This window comes from Melopsittacus undulatus, chromosome 2 (genome assembly GCF_012275295.1).
Source record: "Melopsittacus undulatus isolate bMelUnd1 chromosome 2, bMelUnd1.mat.Z, whole genome shotgun sequence".
Lineage (NCBI taxonomy): Eukaryota > Metazoa > Chordata > Aves > Psittaciformes > Psittaculidae > Melopsittacus > Melopsittacus undulatus.
This window is the reverse complement of record NC_047528.1, coordinates 116,944,418-116,970,117: the sequence shown is the minus strand read 5'-3', so window position 1 is coordinate 116,970,117 and position 25,700 is coordinate 116,944,418. Positions and strand designations below refer to the sequence as shown.

The window sequence follows — 25,700 nt, the reverse complement described above, 5'->3', positions numbered from 1 at the left end:
TTGTCCCAAGACCAGAAGAATGACAAGGTCATTCTTAGCAAAGAGTGCCTGAAGCGGAAATGTGCACAAGTTAAAACGTTTGCTTTCTGTGAAGCACTCACTTAAAACCTTTGATTCAAGAATATCCCCTTATGGGAACTCCTTTGTTGAAATATCATAGGGTTAAAACCACAAGGTTTTTGTTATCTGTGGGGCATACTCTACAGATAGGCATACTGTGAGGGAGCCCTGTTCTCCATATACTTTCCACAGAAGGAACAACACTGAAGAGAAAGCTTGCTTTATTTTCTGGTTTATTTATTTCTGATTTACTAACATGGCTCCTGCTAGATACCGAATAAGTATTCTTTGTTGTCAGGCTTCAGGTATATGTAGTATTGATGCAGTGCAAGCAATGGCTTTAAACGGCTTCCTTCACAACACAGATGTGGACATGGACCTGACTGCTTTCCCAGACTGCTGTGAAGAGAATGAGACACGGGCACATGCAGACAGTGTCTCCAATGTGAACACAACTCACATAAAAGAGGAAGAGATCTCTGAAGGGAAGTGTGAGCAGGATTATAATATGGAAAAATCATCTTATTGATACATATTCCAGGACTGTCTTTCCCAGTGTGTATATTGTGTTAAAGTTTTTTTTACTGGGGCTTGTACATATGAACAAAGGCGATTATAAGCTAGACAGTTATTTGTGTATGAGGGTAGCATCGTGCTTTAAAAACAATGCAACAGCAGTAGAGGGAAGGGTTAAAAGCTTCCAAAACTGACTTGTGTCTCATACCAAGGCTGGTTTGGTTAGCAACAAAGCTAACCCAGGAGTCTGGTTTCTTTTTCAACTGGACTGTTGCAATGCTTCATTGGAGCAATCCAATATATAAGTTACTACTGCAGTAGCGTAGATGCAGTTTTGCTCACTAAGGGAGCGCTTTGCCGCACACCTGGACAGACAGCATCTCCCACTTGAGGTGTTATCCAGGCAGAGATTGTAGGAAACTTGGTCAAGAAAACAAACCAACCACATGTTCAGCAGAACCTGGTTCTTCTGATTTATGTTGTGTGTGTGAGCTTGGGGTTCTATCCCATTCCCCCTCCCTTTGGCTTTTGAGACCAGATGTTACAGTGAGGAGGAGCTACATACACCTGCTTGCAGCAGTGATCCACAGCACAGTTCAAGATACCACACTGAGACATATGGGAAATAAAAGGAAGCAGCTGTACCCTCTACGGGAATCCTGTTGGTCCCAGATGAATTCTGCATGGAAATATCCTTAGGTTCAAGCTAAGGAGGTTGAATTAAGAATGTTCAGGAACACACACAAAAAGTGCTCATGGCTCCAGAAGAGAATCAAAATTATTTTTGTGACTTTACCAAATTAGGGGCATTTTTCACTTACATTCCTTGGGTTCATCTGTCATTTAATGGAGTGAGTTTATATTTACCAAGTCAGGTCAAAATGGTAATTCATGGTAGCAAAAACCATCTTGGCCATTACAGAAAGACATACTTGTTTGACCATTCATCCTAGTGGTATTCAAGCAGTTATGCTGAGAATACTTTGTGGATTTTCTGGAACAGAAATAAGAGCTTGTAATGGTTTCCATGAGCAGCTGAGGTGCAGGATGTGGCCTCCCTATTTTTAGCATCTGCTGCTACACCCATCTGTAGTAAGAAAACATCCTGTAAGTCTTGATGTAGGTGATGCAGACTTTTGAGTCTGGAGAACTACTTTATTCTTCAAAGCTTTAAGTAGTAAAGAAAGTAAAGGAAGTAGTAAAGAAGAAAGCAGTAAAAGAAGTAAGCAGAATTTCATGCCAGCAACCTGTTTTTCAGAGAGCTACACAAAGATATACCTTTGACTGTCCCAACTGTTGCAGAGTCTTTACACTAAAATAGTCACAATTTAATACATTTTGCAGTCTCTTAAATGTTGAATAACATTGTGATGAAGCCAGAATTATAAAGCAGAGAATGTCTTCTTTTTATTGGAAGTCACAGCTCACCAAAAGAAAAATGCTTTATCGACAAATCTTACGAACTTGTGCACATTTGTGCAATTAGGATGACTTTAGGGTCACCACTGGCAAAACCTCTCCCCTGGTAACCCACCCACATGCTGATTAACCTGTATTTGAGGTTAGCTGGTGAGCACAGTGGTCCAGGTGGTAGAGGAGCAAGGACTGAACAGGCTGAGCACTGTGTGCTTTCCCATCCCTCCCATCCCCTTTTCCCGTTTCTTGCATTGTGCCGGTCTCTGTGTTCAGCACGGGGGAGTTTGCTACCTGCATCCATGAACGCGGAAGCCTCGGGAATCACGCTTCGTTTGTTCCCAAAGTACCACCTAGTGCCAGGAAGCAGGAGTGACTGCTGTGCGAGTAACAACTATACCACAAGGGGGAGCCATTTCTCATAAAGGGAGGAATTTTACGGTAGTTTAAATGTGAAAGGCTCCATTAATTTATATGATATATTTATGCATTTATATATATTATGATTCTATTAAAAAGGACATGGAACTGTTGGAATAAGTCCAGAGAGGCCATAAGGATGATCAGAGGCTGGAGTACCTTCTGTATGAAGACAGGCTGAGAAAGTTGGGGCTGTTCAGCCTGGAGAACAGAAGGCTGCGTGGAGACCCCAGAGCAACCTTCCAGTATCTGAAGGTGGGCTATAGGGATGTTCGGGAGGGACTATTCATTAGGGACTGTAATGATAGGACAAGGGGTAATGGGTTCAAACTTAAACAGATGACGTTTAGATTGGATATAAGGAAGAAATTCTTTACTGTGAGGGTGCTGAGGCACTGGAATGGGTTGCCTAAGGAAGTTGGGAATGCTCCATCCCTGGCAGTGTTCAAGGCCAGGTTGGACAGAGCCTTGGGTGATATGTTTAGTGTGAGGTGTCCCTGCCCATGGCAGCAAAGCTGGACCTGGATGATCTAAAGGTCCTTTCCAACCCTAACTATTCTGTGATTATTTCCTTCCATAAGGAGCTGAAAGGACACAGTCCCCTCTCTTACCTGTTATTGGAAGGTCATTCTAGTAACTAACTTATGCCCCATCTCACTTTGTACTTACATTAGCAATGTAATGTAAGACTGCTAAGGTTCCCAAAACGCACCTTCTCCTGGTGCATTCTGCATGCTGTATTTCTGCTTTGCATGCTTCAAGTTGTCAGTACACGAGATCAAACCTTTAGCAAAGCCTACCTAACAATTTTCCTGACATCTTTCAGCCCATGTAAATCCAAGAACTGAGAGACATCTTTAATGAGGGTAACTAAGAATATATCTAGAGGTTTTCATGTGCTCAGTGAGGATTCCAGATTTCTTTGAGGGAGGCTCAGTCGGGCTCTGGAGCAAGATTTTGGTCCAGGAAACCGTAATACAGCTAAAAACCTGGCAGTTTTGTGTGCATGAAGTCAAACGTTATGCAAATAACCACAAGGTTTTATGTTGTATATCCCATCTCATCCATGTTATGTCCAACTTCAGTGGAGATACAGGTGTGTAATATTGGGAAATGTGATAAACACATAAATGTACTGGCTTTTGCAAATCATAGGTATGGTTATGTGGATATAAGTGTATGAGTTTACAAGAACAGAAACAAAGCTCTCTAAATACACAAGACTAGACAAGTTAAAAATGGCCAGAACTCGTGAGCAAAACGGAGTCACACAGTAAAAGACTCTATGAAGGTAAAGGAAAGGGGGGGCTTGATATAACAAAAGCTAGTGCCTGGAAAATACAGAGTTAAAGTACTTTTTAGCTTAACTCAGGTTTTAGAAAGAGAGCAATGTTTATGTTCTAAGTCTGGAATTTAGTGGCCCCACTAACCATGAGTTGTTTCACACTAGTCTTCCAAAGTATCTTTAGCTTTAAAGAACCATGTTTGTGTTGTAAGTCTGGGGTGAGATAACAGGATTTAGTGACCCCACTAAACATGAACGAGTTATTTCACACCATTCTTCTATTTATCAGTTAGTTTAGAGACAGAGCCTCCCAAACATCTGCTCGCTTGGGATACTCCTTGTCTGCCCATCCTGCTATAAACTGTGCAGAAAGGTCACACTGGTTTACATCTTTGCTAGTTATCAGAATAAGTACAGATCTGGCTGGTTTCAGCTCGTTGTGTGATTACTGGGGCGTCCAACTGTGCCAAAGGTGAAAAGCACACTGAGGAAGACTGCTTACTTCATCTTGGGGACCCCTCCTCACAACACTGCTTACTGCATCCTCAAGATCCAGTTATCAGAGAGCAGTGCACAGACGCCAAGAGGAGACTTATGATAATAAGTTACTGGAGCTCGTTATAATATTCCCCGCCTATACGTGGGAATTATGAATATGTATGAGAATAATACAATAGTGAAAGTATATAAACCTGTGACAAACACTAATCACTTGCGCCTGTGGCTACGGTCATGTGCTCAGAGCTGTTTGGTTCTGCTTTATTGACTTTGTCCCTCCATAAAACCTTATCTTGTTTAGAGAAATGAATTCGTATTTTGCAGGAACTACAGGAGGTCCTTCCTCTCTCGCACATAGCGGCCAAATAACATGGGCGGACGAAGAAAACTGATTGCACTGACTGCTTTCAGGTGGCGATCGCTTTAAAACCCCATCACCTGCGAGCCGAAGCATCGCGATCTCGCAATCCGCGAGGTTAGGCGGTGCGGAACACGGGCTCCCGTTACCGGTCAGCACCGTTCCTGCTCCGAGCCGCAGCTCAGCACCACGGGCACCGCGTGTACCCCTTCCACAGCGGGGTCAGGGACCGCCGAGGGGCTCGGAAGGAGGCCGGAACTATCGGAGGACACCCCGGCTCACAACGGGAGTGTCGGACCGGTGTTCGCGTCACACCCGGAAGCACCGCCTCACGTCACACCGACGCTTCCAGCCCACTTCCGCCGCCATCTCCTCCGGCCGGTGAGTGTGCGCCGGGGGCCGGAGGTGCTGTGGTGAAGGGGGGATAATGGCGGCGGGGGGGAAGCTTCCATGGTGCTCTGTGGCTGGCATGGTGGGGCTCTGAGGGGGTTACAGCGGCCAGTGCGGCTGCAGGCAGCGTGGCCGTGAGGTGGCTGCGGGAGAGGAGCTGGCTGCTCCGGTTAATGCGGTTTTCCCTCTTGGAAAAGCTGGATAGAGCGTGGTGTGGGGCAGCAGCGTGGCCTCCGAGTCCCTGTGGTTATCCTCCTTCCCATCAACCGCTTAGGAGGGAGCTGAGAGCCCTGCAGGTGCGAGGCCAGTTCTGAGGCCTGTGGTTATGAATGGGTGCATGTGGTGTGCGAGTTGAAAACACTGATGTGAAATAACTCCGGTGTGGAGCAGGTTCGTTCTGTTGATGTGTTTTTCCTCTAGGGCCGTAGGGAAGGACTTGAAGGTACTGGTAGATAAAAAGCTGGACATGAGTCCCAATGTGCATTTATAGCCCAGAAAGCCAGGTCTGTGCTGGGCTGCATCAAAGGGAGTGTGGCCAGTAAGTCGAGGGAGGTGATTCTCCCCCTCTGCTCTGGCAAAACCCCACCTGGAGCACTGCATTCAGGTCTGGGCTCTAAGAGGGACATGGACCTGCTCAGGCAAGTCCAGAGGAGGATTGGTGCAGGCTTAAAGTTATGGTAAATATGTCTGCATATACTATGTTATTGGATCTATGGTTACTTGATTTGTACCTTTCTTGAGAACTTGGCCACTAAACCCTTTGTGAATTAACTTGATTTCTACATGATGGACCAAACATATTGTCTGTCTGGGAAAAGAAATTAAATCACTTCCAACTTTAAAATTAAATGAATGAAAGTTATTTTTATGCTACACAAGCCATAAAGTTTGGCAGCTTGGCAGAAATGAAAGCAGAATGGTTATGATTTCAGTTTTTTGTGTAATTGCATAGCATCAACAGAAAGGCCTAACAATGTTCCCTCTCTTCTGCAAACTTAGTTTTGCTAAGCATGGTCATTCAAGCTAGAGTATGGAGACTGCTTCAAGAGGCTGAGGTGTGGGGCACTGCCACTGTGTGGTGAGCATGGCTACATGCCTGGCACTGCCACATAATGTAGTGTAGAATTGTTCCCCGGGCCTGAGAGCTCAAGCAGGTGCCTTTACTTCATGTTATTGAAGTCTGCTTCACCTGCAGGGAGTTTTGCTCTGAGTTTTTCTGTTTCTTTCGAAGCTGCTGTAACCCTCCTGCCAATTGAATCATCCACACCCACTGAACCTGGTTACTTAATGCTCCTTCCCTCACAGTGTTCTACTGTGTCACTTGGCCTCCATCTTTCTGTGGTGTTCTCTGTTCCCTGTTAGTGCATGCTGTTGTACCAGTGTCTGTGTCCCCTCGCTGCAGTAGCTGCCTTCTCTGCTGGTCCTGTTAAATATTTAGGCTGGTAACTATTTGGGGCCTGTCGTGAGCTTTCCTTGTTCCACTGCTAGGAGCACATAGTGAGCATCAGAAAGCAGAGCTATTCCCAGCTTACTGTGATTATCCCACTGGATAAGGTAAGAGGAGCTGCTCTGGGCCCATGAGCTCTCTTGAGATTGTTACTGGTTGACTGCTTTTGTTCTCTCTCCTCTTCAACAGGAACATGCCCAAGAAAGGAGGGAGGCATTCTGACATTGGAAAAGATGGGCCTGTACAGTGTAAACGAGCAAAGGTGGAAGCAGCTTGTTCTCCATCAGCCCTGAGTTTTGAGAACCCAGACAGCCTCTTTGGAAGCTTGATCTCTCCCATCAAACAAGAGGTGTTCTTCAGGGAGTATTGGGAGCAAAAGCCTTTGCTGCTTCAGAGGAACAATCCCCTGCTGGCTGCCTACTACCAGTCCCTTTTCCAGTTGTCGGATCTGAAGGAACTGTGTGGCCGGGGTCTGTACTATGGGCGAGATCTAAACATCTGCAGATGTGTGAATGGAAAAAAGAAAGTTTTAAACAAAGAAGGCAAAGTGAACTACATGCAGCTGAAGAAGGATTTTGACCAGAAAAAGGCAACAATACAATTTCATCAGCCTCAGAGATTTAAGGTTAGTTGAATTGAATATAATCAATACATGCTTTATAATGTAATATGCTTTGTCATACCAGATAGAGCTTCATATCTGCTCCAGTAAATGTGGGGGGGGGACAGCGGTGACCTGCTGAAATCCATACATGAACTGTAGTAATTTAAACTTATGGTTTTGCACAGCCCATCATGTTTCAGTGCTCTTTACTAAGAACAAAATCTGATCTGTGCTATAAAACTAAGTATTCTAAAAAACTAAAGTTTAGGTGTCAAAGGAATTTTTTGCTTTGTCATGTAGAAGTTTAGAAAAAGAACTGCACAGATTTGATTATGTATCTGTGTCTTAAATTATCATTTCTGCCCCACTGTTTCCTTGTGCAAACAGAGGCTTTTGTATTGCTTTCCTTTAATGGAGGGAAGGTGTGAAACCATGTAAAATGTTTCCAGGACACTCCATCATTCTTGACAATGATTCGCCCTGAATTGTACCATAGAAATATCCCACCCTTTTTTGGCTGAGTGTCCTCTCTTGTTCTTTTAGATGTTTTTGCAGTCTTCATGTATGAGAATGAGGCAGTGTTGTCTGCACAGTTGTGTGAAGGATTTCCATGCTTATAAAGTACTTGGATTTAGGTAGTCTTTTTTTTTTGTCCCTGTCCTGGTTTGAGCAGTAGCAGTCATTTTTCTCCTTCTTGGTAGCTGGTGCAGTGCTGTGGTTTGAGTTTCAGGCTGAGAACGGTTGCTGATAGCAAGTGTGTTTTGAATTACTGCTCAAATGTTTGGTTTTGTCCAAGGCCTTTTCTGAGCTCATGCTTGGGTCTTGTCTAAGGCTAGACAAGTATATAGGAGCACCAGGAGACTGTCCCCAAGGCTGGACAGTCATGAGTGGCATGGCATGTGGGACAGTATGGCCAAGTATCTGGTTCACTGGACCCCTCCAATGCTTTGGAAGCATTGGAAGTGGAAGGCAGCTGTATGGAGTCCCCAGCAGCAAGCTGTAGAAGTGCTGAAGGGGACAGTGAATGATTTTGAGCCTGGTGGGCCCAGATACTTCAGGCTATCAGTCCAGAGATGCAACTTAGAGTTTGACTCATGATCGAGGGGTGGACTTAAGAGTGATGGTGTAATGAAAATGTGGGATCTGGGCATGATGTGAATGGTATGGAATAAGGGGTAGATAATGTCCTGGTTTGAGCAGTAGCAGTCATTTTTCTCCTTCTTGGTAGCTGGTGCAGTGTTGTGTTTTGACTTTCAGGCTGAGAACGGTTGCTGATAGCAAGTATGTTTTGAGTTACTGTTCAAATGTTTGGTTTGTCCAAGGCCTTTTCTGAGCTCATGCTCTGCCAGGGACGAGGGGAGGCCGGGAGGAAGGAGAGACAGGACACCTGACCCAGGCTAGCCAAAGAGGTATTCCATACCATAGCATGTCATACCCAGGATGTAACCAGGAGAGACCTGGAAGGGTTGGAGCTCTGGGGGGATGGAGGAGGTATCGGTTGGTGCTCGGTGGGGCAGGGTGGAGTGAGTTATGGGTTGGTGGCTGGTGAGGTGTTGTATTCTCTTCACTTGTTATTGGCTGTATCATTATTATTTGTAGTAGTAATGGCAGCAGTGATTTGTGTTGTGCCTTAGCTATTAAACTGTTCTTATCTCAATCTGTGGGGGCTAGATGCTTTGGATTCTCATTCCTAACTCTGGTAGTTGGGGGAGCAAGGGGGGGAGTGAGTGAGTGAACTGTGCGGATTTTGTTTTAAACCATGACCGTCCCTCAGTGGCAATACAATGTAATTGTGAAGTGGTCCATAAAGACCTAAATTGGCTTCTGAGTTTGAAGCATAGTGTCGCTGGCTGATCTCAGTTTGAGTGTAGCTGCAGGGGCATCTGCAGGTGAAGTTGAAATGTTGCATGGCTTATGCTGAAATCACTCAGCTTGAGTTGAACCTAGTGAAATTCTGGTTGAAGTTGCACTTGTGCAGGTCTGGGAGTTTTCTGATGACTCTCATCCTATTGGAGCATTGTCTCTCAAATGTGAGATGTAGATGAATATTTGTTCTCAAATATTAAATTGTATGTATTATATATATATATAATATTATGTATACCCAAACAATTGGAGTCATCAATGCTATGCTGGGGCACCAGACTTCTTGGCTTACAATTACCTTCACTGCAGGAGAATCTCTTTTACACAGTATCTGCCTTGGCAGCCTCTGTTTCTCTGTGGGGATGTGATCATCCTCTAAGAGCAGCTTCTCCAGTGATGGGGAGGCTGTGGGCTGGGTGGCAGCCTGTCTTGGCTGAGCTCTTCAGCAGTAACAACATCCTTTCTCTTTGAAGGAGGAGCTGTGGAAGATTCAGGAGAAGCTGGAGTGCTACTTCGGGTCTCTGGTTGGATCCAATGTTTACATGACTCCCCAGGGGTCCCAGGGCCTTCCACCTCACTACGATGATGTTGAGGTAGGGCTGCACAGTGGTGGCTGTCAGACTCTGCATGGGCTTTTGCTAGTGATAGTGGATGTGTGCTGTTTTTTGCCTCCCCCCCAATGTCTTGTTTTCCCACTGAAAACAGTAGTTTTTTGCAAATACATATAGTAATTTTTCTTCATTTGCTACAGAGAAATGTACTCAGAGATCAATGTGATCAGACAAAAGCCATTTATTAGAAAGCATCTATCCTTTTTATACTGTTGTCTGCATCTGCTTACAATAGCTTGGTGTACTATAGTTGTATACATCCACAATAACTTTCTTCATGAAGACAACACCTAGCTGTGTTAAGATTGGATACATATTTGATTGCTGTGTTAAGATTGGATACATATTGGATTGCTGTGTTAAGATTGGATACATATTGGATTGCTGTGTTAAGATTGGATACATATACAATGTAGCACACAGCAACTAGTATACAATTGGTTAAATTAAGCCTAAGGGGACCTAGCCTTTAAAAGTTGCTAACAGTTCACTGTTGTGTGTTGGCACATTCCAGTTTCTTATCTTGCTTGCACTGTTACTTTTGCTTCTTCACCCATGGCTTTCCTCATCCTCAGTTCATGTCAGCTCCATGTTGGCACTTGTTGACTTGGGAACGTGGCCATTCTTTGCTAAAAAAAACCATCCACATATAATTTTACTGAAGATAGGATATCTAATGGCAATGTCATGTGAACTGTGCTTTCCAGACCTGGCATTTCCATTAGATGATAAGATAATTAGTTTTCTTCCCCTGCAGAAGCTTTCTAGCACCTTTAGTTTCACTTAATTCAGACCCCTGAGCCTCTAGAAGCTTTTTCCTTTCCTAAGCGTGTGTCCTTTCTTCAGGTGGGTAGTTAAAGCAGACAGGTTGTGCTGGTTCCTATTTGCTGTCCTACTGTTCTTAAGAATTTGCTGGTATGAAGAAGTTGTGTGATCCAAATGCATTTTAAATCGGCTTATAAAAGAAGCATTCTAAGAGGCACTTCATTTGAAAAAAAGAAGTTGGCCTGTTCCACTTAAACCAACCAAAAAGCCCCAGACCCTTACATTTCTTTTTTTACTCTTTGTTATTTGAATTTCCCTTAAATACAGCTCCAGTTTTGTTCTCCTTATGCTTGCTGTTCAGCAGCCAGCCCCACAGTGTGCATGTTCTGCTGTATGTCATCAACCCTAGATGGTCACAGCAGGTTTCTGATGCTTTGCTTGTCAGTAAATGGTGATAAGACCTCTCTCAGCTGAGATTTTGAGTATCTGTATGGTAGGCATTAGTTTGGAGTTAGTTGTCTGGCACTTGTTTAAGGGACTGGAGAGAAACAGTGATTTGCAAATGCCTACCTTAGGATGAAACAGATGACATTTCACAACTCTTCTCTCTGTTGCTCTCTAATTGAAGCCTAAAGAAGTAGTTCAAATGTAAATTTCTGCATTGTAGACATCTAAAAAGTAATGTGAAGGCAATCCTGCTGTGCTGTGGAGGTGCTGAGAGCAGGGAAGATAAAATCTGTTTCTTCTGTTGTCAGAAAAGCAATCTCCATCCCTTATTTCTGGCATGGTTCCACAGGCTTTCCAAGTTGGGTGACTCAGAATTTCTGATCAGTTGGATGTGTGAGGGGCAGCAATGCCTCCTTATGCATTGGTATTGATGGTCTTTTGCAGGTGTTTATCCTTCAGCTGGAAGGCCAGAAACACTGGCGGCTCTATAAACCAACGGTGTCTTTAGCTCGGGAATACAATGTTGAATCAGAAGACAGGATTGGGAATCCCACGCATGAATTCATTTTAAAGGTATTATAATTGGATTATTTTATATGGCCTGGGTTGTGGTTGCCAGAAAAGTAGGCACATGTAAAATGGTCTGTTTGTTGAAGGCAGTATTCTGAATGATGGTGGTTGTGAAGATGAGGGGAGGGTTAGTGCAGAAAACGCCATGAGCGCAAGAGATTTGGGTGCTAGTTGTCTGACCTATCCTTTTTCAAAGGCTTCATTTGCTGTAGTATTTAAACAATGGACTTCTTGGTTATTTCTGGGAATTGTCCAAGTTGGGTGTCCTGACTCCTGGATCACGTTTGTGGAGTTGTGTGCATGGAAAACCCTAGCCTTGTATATGGTTATGAAACATGTTAATGCTTTTACATGCTGTCTGTAATCCATCAGGCTAATCCTTCTATGCACTGAGACTTGCTGCTTTACCAAGAGTTGTCACTGTTCTGGTGAATGAGTTTTAAATATTTACTCTTGGCTGTTAAACAAAAGCATGAACTAAACCCCATGTGTTATGTGTTAGTTGGGTTTGGTTTTTTTCTTTTCTCAGTCCTAAACCCCAAACCACTATGACTGTTTTTGTTATTTGGAATAAAAAGAGCATTTAATGAAGATTAATGAATGCAGCCCATTAGACAGCAAGGTGTCTGATCCTTGTCCCATTCTGCTCTATGTGCTTGGCTTTTGAAGCATGGTGTTGATCCTGCAGACAGCACCAGTCACTTGGAAGCTTCATTAGTTTCTGTGCCTTGTGGCCTGTGTGTAGGACCTCTCTCTGCAAGGTCTCTGCTCTTCCCATTGTTCAGTCCTGCCTTTGGCTGTAGGTAGTTCCTGTATGATACATTTGATGTGATACTGACAGCATGAGCTGTGTAGTTTGACAGCTGGGAATGTTTGCAATTGTCCTGATCTATTGAGTGATGCAAAACCTAGTAAATTACAAGTTCCTTTTTAATTTTGGGAACATTTTGGGCTGGACTTCAATGCCTTTGATTTTTTTATGGAGTAATGATGTTTCTCACAAGCCATTTTGGTGGCATTAATGGGGTGACAGTGCTTGCTTCTGGAAAGGGCTTATGTATGATATAAGGTGTTTTTTTATGGTTATTTTTCTTGTGTTTGCTGTGGAGTTCTCATGACCCATTTCTGCTGTCATGTTCTCATTGTTTGTCTGGAGGTGTCTCTGACAGGGATGCTCTCAGATTCCCTGCCCAAGCATCTTGCTAGAATATTTCTTTTCTTCTATTTTTGTGTTCCTGCCTGCAGTCTGCATTCCTCGGGTAGTGTAGAACAAATAGACCATTTAGAGAGTGTACTGCTGGTGTTCTCCCATCCCACCAAAACCTGGTATGCGATTGAGAGCAAAACATGCTGCTTTGTGTATAAGGTCCCAGCAGGCTGTGGCAGTGACTGGTTTGTTAACTGATGTCAAGGACAGCTTACTTGGCAGGAGGTGATCTCTCCTTTTTCTGTATGGTTTTCCATTTTGATTTCCTGGTACTTCTCCCTTGTTCTCCCTTTCTTCCTCCAGTTAAGTAATAAGACAGCAAAGTGATCAGATCTGCATTGTCTCTTGTCACATGCTCTGTCCTCCCCCAGCCTGGCTCTTGCCACCTGGAATCTGAAGATCCAGGTTATTTTAATGGCAGTGTTGTGATTACTGGCTCATGTGAATGGTGGTGATGAGACTGTCCAGCAGACAATAAGATCAATAAGAGCTGGACTTTGCAGTGAAGACTGCTTGGTAAAGTTGTGATCTCTGCTTCTTAGTGGTAGGCATAGGGAGCTGCAGCATGAAATAACTTCTTTTGCAGACTAGTTTGTCACCATTCTGGTAGATGTTCATGGCTGTTGCTGTTCCCCTGTGTGACCCTTCCTTTGTTTTACTTTCTTGCTGAGGATGTGCAACATAGCAAATGAAGAGAATTAAAAATACTGTTAGTTGGGTAGTGTAGTCCCTGCACTGGTAAGGAAGGCAGTTTATTAATGAGAGACAGGCTTGCTTCAGAGCAAGTAGATCATACAAAGCTGATCTGTGATGCTTGTGAGAAACGGATGAGGAAACTTGATCTTGCCAAGTGCTATGAAGCCTCATAATCTAAAGAGACCTTTCAGTGAAAATTCAGGTAGCATTCACTTGTAATGTATTTGTGTTACAGTTCCCTGGGCTCTAAGTAGGTGATGGGACTGAATTTAAGGAATGGTAAAATGAAAATGGAATCAGATTTCACCTCTGCTTTATGAATTTTGACTGTGCTATCTAACTATATAAATGCTTATAGGAGAAGCCAAAAGTAAACTGATTTTTGCTTCTTGGAGGCAATTTTGAGTTCTTTGTGCTTTTCTCTTATGTTGACTTCCCGGAGTCTAAATTTTTATCAGTGTGGAGATTTAATTGAGATAGGTGAGAAGAAAGATGGGTGGGAGGAGGTTATACCTGTTCAAGTGCTTTAACTGGAAGTTTCAGACAAAAGATTGTAATAGATTAACATCTTAATAGAATATTTGTCTTTTCTTGTGGGATATCGACCTTTTAATGTGATTTTACCAAATTTACTTTATTTCTCCTCTGCTAACCCATTGTATTGTCAGCATGTTCATCTCAGCTGCTTGTCTCCTTTATGCAGCTGAGTTGGGGTGTGCTTGTTCAATCATGGTAAAAGCTTGCTTCCTATTTTCAGACTGGTGTATAGTAAATGTTGACAGTAAATTGGACAGTTTAAGGTATTGGACTTCTGGCTTGAGTGTGTTTCTATGTTATTAGTTTCTATTAGTTTCTGTGTTATTGAAGAGTACAGTGGCAGATCTCTTACTTTGTGACTTTAAAGAACAGGTGGTGTCAGTCTGTTTGCTCAGTGAGTATTTTATCTATTTTGGCCACATTTAGGTTTGACCAAGTGCCCTGAATCAGTTCATTTTCTTGCAGCCAGGTGACTTGCTGTACTTCCCAAGAGGGACTATTCACCAAGCTGACACTCCTCCTGGGATCTCCTATTCTACACATGTGACCATCAGTACCTACCAAAACAAGTAAGTATTCTTTAGCCTTTTTTTAGTGTGGCTTTTCTGAAATGGTTTTCTGCCAGGTAATGTGTGTGAGTAGTACAGACCTGAAATCAGTGTTTCTGAAATGTCCTGTTTCTTAAAATGAAAACCCCCTTATAATGAGCTCTGCTTAGCAGTTCCTTGTGTTCATTCTATTTAGCCCTTGTGGGGTTTGTTTTTCTGTAACACGGGGATAGGGCATGTTGCCTTTGCCCCAGAGATGTAATGATACAAATATATGTTGGTACCCCACTATTACATATGTGCCCTGGTGTTAGTTCCAGAAGCTAAGCTAGTGGTCAGGTAGCAGTAATTGAAGGTTTGGTGTTTGGGAGAAGGAAGGGTTTGTTTGAAGCCACCTGTTTACCAGGTTTTTTGTGCCACAAGCTGGATGGCTTTTTAATTTGATATTTGATGATTTACCAGAGGCAGACTTTAATGTGGCAGGTGATGTTACACCTGCAAACTCAACTGGTGTGTTTAAAAACCAAGCATCTCTCTAAAGTAGCATCCAGAGATCAGTGCTGGAAATGGAGAGTGCTGAGAGAGGGCAAGAGCAGAGAGTGAAGTACGTGCCCTGCTCGGCTCCTTGTCCTAGTTGTGTGGAGCCTGCTGACAGCTGTGGATACTAGGGATTTGCCCCAGTTGTTTGCATGTTAAACCAGCCTCTGAGGATGTGGTGGGGAGAGAGGCCACATGTGGCCAGGGGAGCACTTTTGCATGAGTGGTACACCTATTCCTGATGAGCTTGACTCAGGCTGGGCAGAGAGTGCAGACAGTAGTTTTCCCTCCCCTCCTCTTGTTTGTTCTTGTAATTGGAGGACAGAAGCACAAGATATCAAAAGGCTGCATTTTACTGGTGTTGTTTAAAGTATGTAGTTGGTTAACAGTAGGGATTTAATGCAAGGCACCTACAGGGTGCCTGTTAAGGATCATTGAAATAGCTGTAGAAGTATGTTAGGGGTCTTGTTCCTGGGGTCACAAGTCTGTAGTAAATATAAAAGCTGATTTAAGGATTTGATAACCCTGAGTACTTACTTCCTTCAATAGGAGTGTGTCGAAAGCATGGTAAATGACAAAACCCCACACACTTCATTGTGTGCAGTGATGCTGTATGCGTGTGCAGTTGGATAATAGTAATGATTTCTTCATTCACGGAGGTCGGCTTTAAGCTGAACCCACCGGTGGATGGCAAGTGCCTGAATGAGAACAAACTGGACCCTTGTCAAGGCAGTCCGTTCCCTCTGTGCCACTGACCTGGAACTAGGTCTAAACATACAGTTTAGAGTCAGCTACTGCATGGGACTACAGAGTGGTAATGGAAGGGCTAGAAGCATGAAGCAGATACGGAATTGGAGCACTGTGTTTTCAGCTTTGACATCAGTTGTCTGTTTTATTTCAGTGCAACTATTTTAGTAATTATTATTTTTATTCCTGTCTTTCAGCTCTTGGGGAGATTTCTTACTGGATGCACTTCCTGGTCTTGTGTTTGATACAGCAAGAGAAGATGTGGCACTGCGGACCAGCATACCGAGGAAGCTGCTTATGGTAAGTAGGTGGAACTAAAGGGAATAACAATGCATCCAGCTGGAACTTCTGCGCTGAGGCAACCATGTATCTTGTTGATCTGCTTTGAAAGCTCAGGGCAAAGGCACTACCTTGTCCAGCAGCACAATCACTTCTTTTGAAGTCATTGGCTCTTGAGAGGTTTGCTCCATCTGAAGCATTGTCTGTTTTTTTGCACTGCCTTTCTTTTGTATCACAGTGTCCTTGGATAGCTTGCTTCCTTATAAATGTAGTGGTGTTTGGTTTGGAACAGTCAGACAAGCTTAGCTCCTGTTGGGCTAAGCTTTTGAATCTTTAGAAGTCAGCTAAGCTGTAAATTGTTCTGTGATCTCACTGTGGTAGTCTGGTTGTGCTGCTGATCAGCACCCAGAAATAGCAGGTCCCTTTTTCAGCTATACTATCAAGTCTTTTAGCACAGCAGGTAGCTGTGGCGTGGGAGAAAATGAACATCGGCTTTGGTGCGTGAACAGCTCGTGGGGAATGGGTAGAAGAAAGGGTTGTGTTGGGAGTAAATGTTGACCTCTGCAAAGCTGAGGAATGTTCAGGTTTTTGCTGCGATACTGAACCACTTTCTCTTTAGGCTAATCTGTTTAGCTTGAATTCATGTGAGTAACTATGTGCATGTTTAGCAGGTGGATGTAGCTGACTCAACAAAAAAGCTGAGCAGCCTTTTAAGGGGGCTTGCAGACCATCTGGAAAACACCAAAGAACTGAAGTCATCTGACATGAAGAAGGATTTCATTATGAACCGGCTGCCACCTTGCTTGGGATGTGACTCTGATGCTTTGACTCCAGGTAGATTTGAAGTTACCAAACTGGGTGATGTGATGGTACAGCTGTTGCTTAGAACTGTGATATTAGAACTCTTAAAACTGTGATATTTTGTGGCAGGCTTAGATCATGGTGTAGCATCAGCCTCATGCTGTGATAGGCTCTATGTGTGCATTTGTACATTCTAGCTGGTTAATTCCCTATACCTAAAGGAAGAGATGACACATCTCTCTCAGTGAAATAAAGGTTGTACTAGACTAGCAGCTTTAAACTGCTGTGTACTGAGACTGTTTAACTGGTAGAGTTTGACCTTAGGTTCTAGTTTGCTGTTACAGCTATCTGTAGACTATAAAGATGAGAGAATTAAAAAATCACTCTTTGTTTTTGCTCTCTGGGTTTGACAATGTGGGTATTTAAGCAGGTTAGCAAAGCAATCCCACCACAAGAGAGTGGGCAGCACACAGAGGACTCAGTTTGTGCTGTCCATCTGGTTTCCTTTCTTTCTAATGAAGAATTTATTTTACATAGGTGGGAAATTTCCCAAAATTGAGAGCAAAATCCGACTGCAGTTCAGAGATCATGCAATCATTACAGTGGAACCAGACCAAGAGAGCTCTGTAAGTACATTGAAGCCCAGCTTGCTATGCCTGTGCTTAGGGGTGTGCAGTGGGGGAGCAGAAGGTATGTGAACTGTTGCTCTGTACTGGTCTGAAAGGGTTGTGCAGTTAATGCTTAGTTAGATTCTGCATCCCATTAGGGTTTGGTAGGAGACAGTGGGGTTGTTGCTCAGCAGAGACAACAGGCCTTCCTGGAGAGCTACAGGCTTTTATCTGAGGCTACATCATTACAGAGATCATTACAGCTGCTAAATGGCCTCTATAGCTCTTGGTAATGTATTTTGGTTTTTATTCTTTGTATTTGAGAGCATGAATAAGTCACAAAAATAGTTTCCTTCAAGAGGGAAGTTTCTTGATTGCAGGTGCTTCTGACTGTGGTTGCATTTAGTCTTCACTACACGGTTAGCTTTGTCCCTAAACAGGGACTAGTTGCACTACAGAGTTGTTATACAACATAGGTGCTGGTATCTTGTAGTATGCTGTGTTCAGAGTAATTTTTAGTTATGGAGTTTTATAAGGATGTGTATATGCAGGAGTCCTGGACGACGCGGAGATGATCAATGTGATGAAGCGATTGCCAAACTTTATTAGATACAGTGCTGTTCTTATATCCTTACACCCTTATGGAACAGCAGTGGATATTGAGCTGTAATTGGTTAGTCTGGAGGTTAGTACCGTTTACAAAGATAATGTTTATAACTTGTTTGTTATTGTATTTGTAAAATTGTATTTGTATATGGTGTAATATTGTATTTGTAAAAATAGTGGGGAACTACAACCTTGGTAAAGGTAATTCTCTGCAGGAAAACATGGGAAATTACAGAGGCCTAAGAAGACAATTGACCTTGGTTATGTCTGCCAAAAATCTTCTAACTTTACAGTAACAAGACTGAGGGTATTGGGATTTCTAGATGACAGATGGGTACATGATTCACAGCTAGATGATAGATAGGTACATGATAGATGGATGATAGATACGGAGACAGACAGGTAGATGATAGATGACAGATATGGAAAGAGGTAGAGATGATAGATGAAAGACGTAGGTAGACAGATGAGGCAAGTATATAGTGTATATACTTTCTCTTTAGGGACGCGAGTCCAAGAGCGCCAGCTGTTTCCGCGCGTCCAGCTGCTCGCGCGCCTCTCTTTAGGGACGCGAGTCCAAGAGCGCCAGCTGTTTCCGCGCGTCCAGCTGCTCGCGCGCCTCTCTTTAGGGACGCGAGTTCCAAGAGCGCCAGCTGTTTCCGCGCGTCCAGCTGCTCGCGCGCCTCTCTTTAGGGACGCGAGTCCAAGAGCGCCAGCTGTTTTCCCGCGCGTCCAGCTGCTCGCGCGCCTCTCTTTAGGGACGCGAGTCCAAGAGCGCCAGCTGTTTCCGCGCGTCCAGCTGCTCGCGCGCCTCTCTTTAGGGACGCGAGTCCAAGAGCGCCAGCTGTTTCCGCGCGTCCAGCTGCTCGCGCGCCTCTCTTTAGGGACGCGAGTCCAAGAGCGCCAGCTGTTTCCGCGCGTCCAGCTGCTCGCGCGCCTCTCTTTAGGGACGCGAGTCCAAGAGCGCCAGCTGTTTCCGCGCGTCCAGCTGCTCGCGCGCCTCTCTTTAGGGACGCGAGTCCAAGAGCCGCCAGCTGTTTTCCGCGCGTTCCAGCTGCTCGCGCGCCTCTCTTTAGGGACGCGAGTCCAAGAGCGCCAGCTGTTTCCGCGCGTCCAGCTGCTCGCGCGCCTCCTCTTTAGGGACGCGAGTCCAAGAGCGCCAGCTGTTTCCGCGCGTCCAGCTGCTCGCGCGCCTCTCTTTAGGGACGCGAGTCCAAGAGCGCCAGCTGTTTCCGCGCGTCCAGCTGCTCGCGCGCCTCTCTTTAGGGACGCCGAGGTCCAAGAGCGCCAGCTGTTTTCCGCGCGTCCAGCTGCTCGCGCGCCTCTCTTTAGGGACGCGAGTCCAAGAGCGCCAGCTGTTTCCGCGCGTCCAGCTGCTCGCGCGCCTCTCTTTAGGGACGCGAGTCCAAGAGCGCCAGCTGTTTCCGCGCGTCCAGCTGCTCGCGCGCCTCTCTTTAGGGACGCGAGTCCAAGAGCGCCAGCTGTTTCCGCGCGTCCAGCTGCTCGCGCGCCTCTCTTTAGGGACGCGAGTCCAAGAGCGCCAGCTGTTTCCGCGCGTCCAGCTGCTCGCGCGCCTCTCTTTAGGGACGCGAGTCCCAAGAGCGCCAGCTGTTTCCGCGCGTCCAGCTGCTCGCGCGCCTCTCTTTAGGGACGCGAGTCCCAAGAGCGCCAGCTGTTTCCGCGCGTCCAGCTGCTCGCGCGCCTCTCTTTAGGGACGCGAGTCCAAGAGCGCCAGCTGTTTCCGCGCGTCCAGCTGCTCGCGCGCCTCTCTTTAGGGACGCGAGTCCAAGAGCGCCAGCTGTTTCCGCGCGTCCAGCTGCTCGCGCGCCTCTCTTTTAGGGACGCGAGTCCAAGAGCGCCAGCTGTTTCCGCGCGGCAGCTGCTCGCGCGCCTCTCTTAGGGACGCGAGTCCAAGAGCGCCAGCTGTTTCCGCGCGTCCAGCTGCTCGCGCGCCTCTCTTTAGGGACGCGAGTCCAAGAGCGCCAGCTGTTTCCGCGCGTCCCAGCTGCTCGCGCGCCCTTCTCTTTAGTGACGCGAGTCCAAGAGGCCAGCTGTTTCCGCGCGTCAGCTGCTCGCGCGACTCTCTTTAGGGACGCGAGTCCAAGAGCGCCAGCTGTTTCCGCGCGTCCAGCTGCTCGCGCGCCTCTCTTTAGGGACAGTCGAGTCACAAGAGCTCCAGCTGTTTCCGCTCGTCCAGCTGCTCGCGGCGCCTCTCTTAGGACGCGAGTCCAGAGCGCCAGCTGTTTACGCGCGTCCAGTGCTCGCGCGCCTCTCTTTTAGGGACGCGTGAGTCCAAAGAGCGCCAGCTGTTCCGCGCGTCCAGCTGCTCGCGCGCCTCTCTTTAGGGACGCGAGTCCAAGAGCGCCAGCTGTTTCCGCGCGTCCAGCTGCTCGCGCGCCTCTCTTTAGGGACGCGAGTCCAAGAGCGCCAGCTGTTCTCCGCGCGTCCAGCTGCTCGCGCGCCTCTCTTTAGGGACGCGAGTCCAAGAGCGCCAGCTGTTTCCCGCGCGTCCAGCTGCTCGCGCGCCTCTCTTTAGGGACGCGAGTCCAAGAGCGCCAGCGTTTCCGCGCGTCCAGCTGCTCGCGCGCCTCTCTTTAGGGACGCGAGTCCAGAGCGCCAGCTGTTTCCGCGCGTCCAGCTGCTCGCGCGCCTCTCTTTAGGGACGCGAGTCCAAGAGCGCCAGCTGTTTCCGCGCGTCCAGCTGCTCGCGCGCCTCTCTTTAGGGACGCGAGTCCAAGAGCGCCAGCTGTTTTCCGCGCGTCCAGCTGCTCGCGCCGCCTCTCTTTTAGGGACGCGAGTCCAAGAGCGCCAGCTGTTTCCGGCGCGTCCAGCTGCTCGCTGCGCCTCTCTTTAGAGGGACGCGAGTCCAGAGCGCCAGCTGTTTCCGCGCGTCCAGCTGCTCGCCGCGCCTCTCTTTAGGGACGCGAGTCCAAGAGCGCCAGCTGTTTCCGCGCGTCCAGCTGCTCGCGCCGCCTCTCTTTAGGGACGCGAGTCCAAGAGCGCCAGCTGTTTCCGCGCGTCCAGCTGCTCGCGCGCCTCTCTTTAGGGACGCGAGTCCAAGAGCGCCAGCTGTTTCCTCTCCGCGCGTCCAGCTGCTCGCGCGCCTCTCTTTAGGGACGCGAGTCCAAGAGCGCCAGCTGTCTTCCCGCGCGTCCAGCTGCTCGCGCGCCTCTCTTTAGGACGCGAGTCCAAGAGCGCCAGCTGGTTTCCGCGCGTCCAGCTGCTCGCAGCGCCTCTCTTTAGGGACGCGAGTCCAAGAGCGCCAGCTGTTTCCGCGCGTCCAGCTGCTCGCGCGCCTCTCTTTAGGGACGCGAGTCCAAGAGCGCCAGCATGTTTCCGCGCGTCCAGCTGCTCGCGCGCCTCTCTTTAGGGACGCGAGTCCAAGAGCGCCAGCTGTTTTCCGCGCGTCCAGCTGCTCGCGCGCCTCTCTTTAGGGACGCGAGTCCAAGAGCGCCAGCTGTTTCCGCGCGTCCAGCTGCTCGCGCGCCTCCTCTTTAGGGACGCGAGTCCAAGAGCGCCAGCTTGTTTCCCGCGCGTCCAGCTGCTCGCGCGCCTCTCTTTAGGGACGCGAGTCCAAGAGCGCCAGCTGTTTCCCGCGCGTCCAGCTGCTCGCGCGCCTCTCTTTAGGGACGCGAGTCCAAGAGCGCCAGCTGTTTCCGCGCGTCCAGCTGCTCGCGCGCCTCTCTTTAGGGACGCGAGTCCAAGAGCGCCAGCTGTTTTCCCGCGCGTCCAGCTGCTCGCGCGCCTCTCTTTAGGGACGCGAGTCCAAGAGCGCCAGCTGTTTCCGCGCGCTCCAGCTGCTCGCGCGCCTCTCTTTAGGGACGCGAGTCCAAGAGCGCCAGCTGTTTCCCGCGCGTCCAGCTGCTCGCGCGCCTCTCTTTAGGGACGCGAGTCCAAGAGCGCCAGCTGTTTCCGCGCGTCCAGCTGCTCGCGCGCCTCTCTTTAGGGACGCGAGTCCAGAGCGCCAGCTGTTTTCCGCGCGGTCCAAGCTGCTCGCGCGCCTCTCTTTAGGGACGCGAGTCCAAGAGCGCCAGCTGTTTCCGCGCGTCCAGCTGCTCGCGCGCCTCTCTTTAGGGACGCGAGTCCAAGAGCGCCAGCTGTTTCCGCTCGTCCAGCTGCTCGCGCGCCTCTCTTTAGGGACGCGAGTCCAAGAGCGCCAGCTGTTTCCGCGCGTCCAGCTGCTCGCGCGCCTCTCTTTAGGGACGCGAGTCCAAGAGCGCCAGCTGTTTCCGCGCGTCCAGCTGCTCGCGCGCCTCTCTTTAGGGGACGCGAGTCCAAGAGCCGCCAGCTGGTTTCCGCGCGTCCAGCTGCTCGCGCGCCTCTCTTTAGGGGACGCGAGTCCAAGAGCGGCCAGCTGTTTTCCCGCCGACGTCACAGCTGCTAGCGCCGCCCCTCTTTAGGGAGCCGACTGAGAGAGTCCAAGAGCTGCCCAGCTGTTTTCCGCGCGTCCAGCTGCTCGGCGCGCCTCTTCTTTAGGGACGCGCGTTCCAAGATGCGCCCCAGCTGTTTCCGCGCGGTCCCAGCTGCTCGGCGCGCCTCTCTTTAGGGACGCGGAGTCCAAGAAGCGCCAGGCTGGTTTCCGCGCGTCCAGCTGCTCGCGCGCCTCTCTTTAGGGACGCGAAGTCCAAGCAGCGCCAGCTGTTTCCTCCCTCCGCTGCGTCCAGGCTGCTCGCGCGCCTCTCTTTAGGGACGCGAGTCCAAGAGGCGCCAGCTTTTCCTTTCCCCTCCGCGCGTCCAGCTGCTCGTCGCGCCTCTACTCTTTAGGGACGACGAGTCCAAGAGCGCCCAGCGTTTCCGCGCGTTCCAGTGCTCGCGCGCCTTCTCTTTAGGGACGCGAGTCCAAGAGCGCCAGCTGTTCCAGCGTTTCCGCGCTTCCAGCTGCTCGCGCGCTCTCTTTAGGGACGCGAGTCCAAGTAAGTGCATGTACATGTGCACATTATGTACCTATCTACACTCATCCTCTCCATCATCTGTGTACCTATCTCTATCTACCTATCATCTATTGTCTGTCTACCTGTCTATCATCTATCATCTGTCATTTGTCTACCTTTCATTTATCTATCATCTATCTACCTTCTTATCTATCTACCTGTCTCCACATCTATAATCTCTCCTGTCTACCTATCATGTGTCATCTACCATCTATCTACCTATCATCTGTCTACCTATCACTCTATCATCTACTTATCATCTGTCTACCTATCAATAATTCTATCATCAGTCATCTACCTATCATCTATCTACCTATCATCCACCTGTCTACCTATGTACCTATCACCTATCTATCTGTTTACCTGTCTGTCTCTCTACCTCTCATCTATCTATCCATCTATCATCTACCTACCCTGTCTACCTATCATCTATCTGTCTACCTATCTATCTACCTGTCATCTATTACCTATCTGTCCACCTATCTATCATCTACCTTTCATCTATTGATCTACCTATCATCTACTTATCATCTATCTATCTAACATCTGTTCTATCATCTGTCTACCTATCATCTATTTCTCTACCTACCTTTCTACTTATCATCTAGCTCTATGTCTACCTATCATCTGTCATCTGTCTACCTATCTCCCTAGCATTTATCTACCTATCATCTGTCTACCTGTCTCCATATCTATCAACTATCTACCTGTCGACCTATCTATCTACCATCTATCGTCTGTCTACCTATCATCTATCATCTACCATCTGTCTACCAATCATCTATCTACCTATCATTTATCTGTCTACCTATCTATCCATCTATCATCTCTCTACCTATCATCTCTCTGCCTCCCTATTGCCTATTTATCTGTCCTACCTGTCTCCATATCTATCATTTATCTACCTATCATCTGTCTACCTGTCTCCATATATATCATCTATCATCTACGTACCTCTCTACCTATGATCTATCTATCATCTATATCTACTTATCATCTATCTGCCTACCTATCTGTCTTTCTGTGATTTTAAAGAGGATTCCACATTGGAAGAACGGAAGATCAAAAAGATTTACAGGTCACATACAGGCCTTTTGGACAAAGATTTGGTGTGAGATCTGCCCCCATTGCTCTGAATTGGTTTGCACAGCTTTGACCAAGAAGTGGAAACACGCATTGACTCTTCAAGGGACAGATCAGGATCAGAATGGAAATTTACTGATGCCCACATGTTCAGTAAAACCTTGTGGCAAACACAGCTTAAACGCTATGCTTTCTCTAGAGCATCACTCCTGTGAGTCTGCAGAAGGCAGAGTTAAGGCAGAAGGTTAGAGGTTGTATATCAATTTTACTGCTTTCAGTAATGCAGCAGTGGAGACCAGAATTAAGGGGCTGATGTCACTTCAGTGAGCTCAGTTTGAGACTGTAGCTCATATGTAACTGTTCTCTTCTTGTCTTTTAGGATGATATTCGCAGAGAGATGGTTTACGTGTATCATTCTTTAAAGAACAAAAGAGAAACTCACATGATGGGGACGGAAGAGGATACAGCCAGTGAGGAAGGCACGCCCCAGGTTTGTGCCCACAAACATCCACCTAAAGAAGGTTTGCTGTGTTAGATGATCTTCACTAAATGGTAACAGGGTGCTGCATTGCAACACACAGGCACTTAGATCAGTAAAACTAAGGAATGTAATCTCATGCTTTAAATGTTAGATAGGTTAACAGAATTTCCTAGCTAACAAAGCTGCTGCAGGGGCCAAAAGCGTTTCTTTCTGCTGTCCCCTTCAGTACATCCCTGATTACAGCTACTAAATGCGTAGTCACTCATAGCAGGAAACAGTGTGCCTCATGCACATGTTTATGCCACATCAAACCTGATAGGTTCTGTGTTAACTGAACCATCCTGCAAGATGAGTGTTCCTTTTACTGAAATATAAGGAAGAAACTTTAATATTGTTAATAAAGACTGCAGGTGGTTCATCTCTGTTGTACCTGCTGAGTAAGAATGTGCTTTTACTAGAAACATAAGCACTCCTGAAGAGTGGCTGTGAGCCACATTTTGTTCCACTTCATGATACTAAAAAGATCTATCTCTGGTCTGTGCCCTGAACCACTTGCCTACAGGTCTGCACAAATATGCTGCAGAGGCAAAACATAACACAGCCTGTTCTTGTCCCAGTGATCACAGCAAGGCTTTTTGGCTGGCAGTTGCTTTGCGTTTAAGGTAAATCTCGCAGTCCTCCTGTGCAGAAAAAGATGATGTTGTATGCTGGTTCCTGTACACCCTGTGCAAATCCTAGACCATACCTTCCTGGCTTAAAGACTCCAGCAATAGTAACAGCAGTCCTCGGTGGTGCTGGCATACTGTGGCCAAAGGCTGTGTGTGGCACGCAGAAGCTTCTTTCTATCCAAAGATAATAGGGAATAGTATAAAATTAAACATGGTATATCATTCTTCACTGTAGAAGCCAGGCTCCTGGATAAAGGCTACTAGAACATGTAAGAAACATGAGGGATTTTTCTCTGTTGAGAGGTCGTAGGATAATACTACATCATCTGGAAGATAAACTTAGAAATACCAGTGTGCTGTGGGAAAGGAGCACGTACCTGCTGGTCAGTAACTAGACCCTAACACATTCTGCGTAATAAGGGACACTGTGTTTTGCTAAAAGATCTTTTTTCTTTCCTCTTTCCCCTCCAGCACCCTCGTGGACTGCGGTTTCCTTTGTCATACTTGGATGCACTGAAGCAGATTTGGTGTAACAGCACTGTTAGCGTTAAAGAGCTTAACCTTGCTTCAGATGAACAGAAGGAAAACCTTGCCTTGTCACTATGGACTGAATGTCTAATTGAAGTTATTTGATGCTTTTGTAAAAAGCTACTACTACAGGTAGTATTTCTAGCCATTAAGAATCTTGATTCTTGTTATTAAATACCTTTTCATACATCTA

General features: G+C 46.9%; 2 protein-coding genes across 5 annotated transcripts in view; both read left to right on the top strand.

The window, feature by feature from the left end:
- The window catches only part of LOC117435866 (uncharacterized), a 12,262-nt gene extending 7,284 nt beyond the window's left edge, over nucleotides 1-4,978 (top strand). Inside the window, exons 4-5 of the mRNA XM_034059925.1 lie at nucleotides 2,509-2,564; nucleotides 4,707-4,978. Of these exons, the coding sequence (XP_033915816.1) occupies nucleotides 2,509-2,564; nucleotides 4,707-4,978 (328 nt within the window). The remainder of the gene's footprint in view (nucleotides 1-2,508; nucleotides 2,565-4,706) is intronic.
- RIOX2 (ribosomal oxygenase 2) lies at nucleotides 4,549-25,700 on the top strand. 4 transcript variants are annotated; one of them, XM_034060064.1, is made up of 10 exons: nucleotides 4,550-4,931; nucleotides 6,577-7,012; nucleotides 9,331-9,450; nucleotides 11,125-11,253; nucleotides 14,156-14,259; nucleotides 15,720-15,822; nucleotides 16,473-16,635; nucleotides 17,140-17,228; nucleotides 24,210-24,320; nucleotides 25,451-25,700. In XM_034060064.1, exons 2-10 carry the CDS (start codon nucleotides 6,581-6,583, stop codon nucleotides 25,610-25,612), a joined length of 1,413 nt encoding a protein of 470 aa, XP_033915955.1. In that variant the 5' UTR covers nucleotides 4,550-4,931; nucleotides 6,577-6,580; the 3' UTR covers nucleotides 25,613-25,700. The 4 variants fall into 4 exon arrangements, with proteins under 4 accessions (XP_033915956.1, XP_033915955.1, XP_033915954.1 ...); XM_034060063.1 differs by having other exon boundaries at nucleotides 16,470-16,635; nucleotides 25,454-25,700; XM_034060062.1 differs by having other exon boundaries at nucleotides 4,551-4,931; nucleotides 16,470-16,635.

Bases quoted from the DNA above. Each gene is read 5' to 3' on its own strand.
- RIOX2 (XM_034060062.1), top strand. From the start codon at position 6,581: ATGCCCAAGAAAGGAGGGAGGCATTCTGACATTGGAAAAGATGGGCCT. The intron at 15,823-16,469 runs GTAAGTAGGTGG...GTGCATGTTTAG, and splicing joins TACCGAGGAAGCTGCTTATG to CAGGTGGATGTAGCTGACTC. The intron at 24,321-25,450 runs GTTTGTGCCCAC...TTTCCCCTCCAG, and splicing joins GTGAGGAAGGCACGCCCCAG to CACCCTCGTGGACTGCGGTT.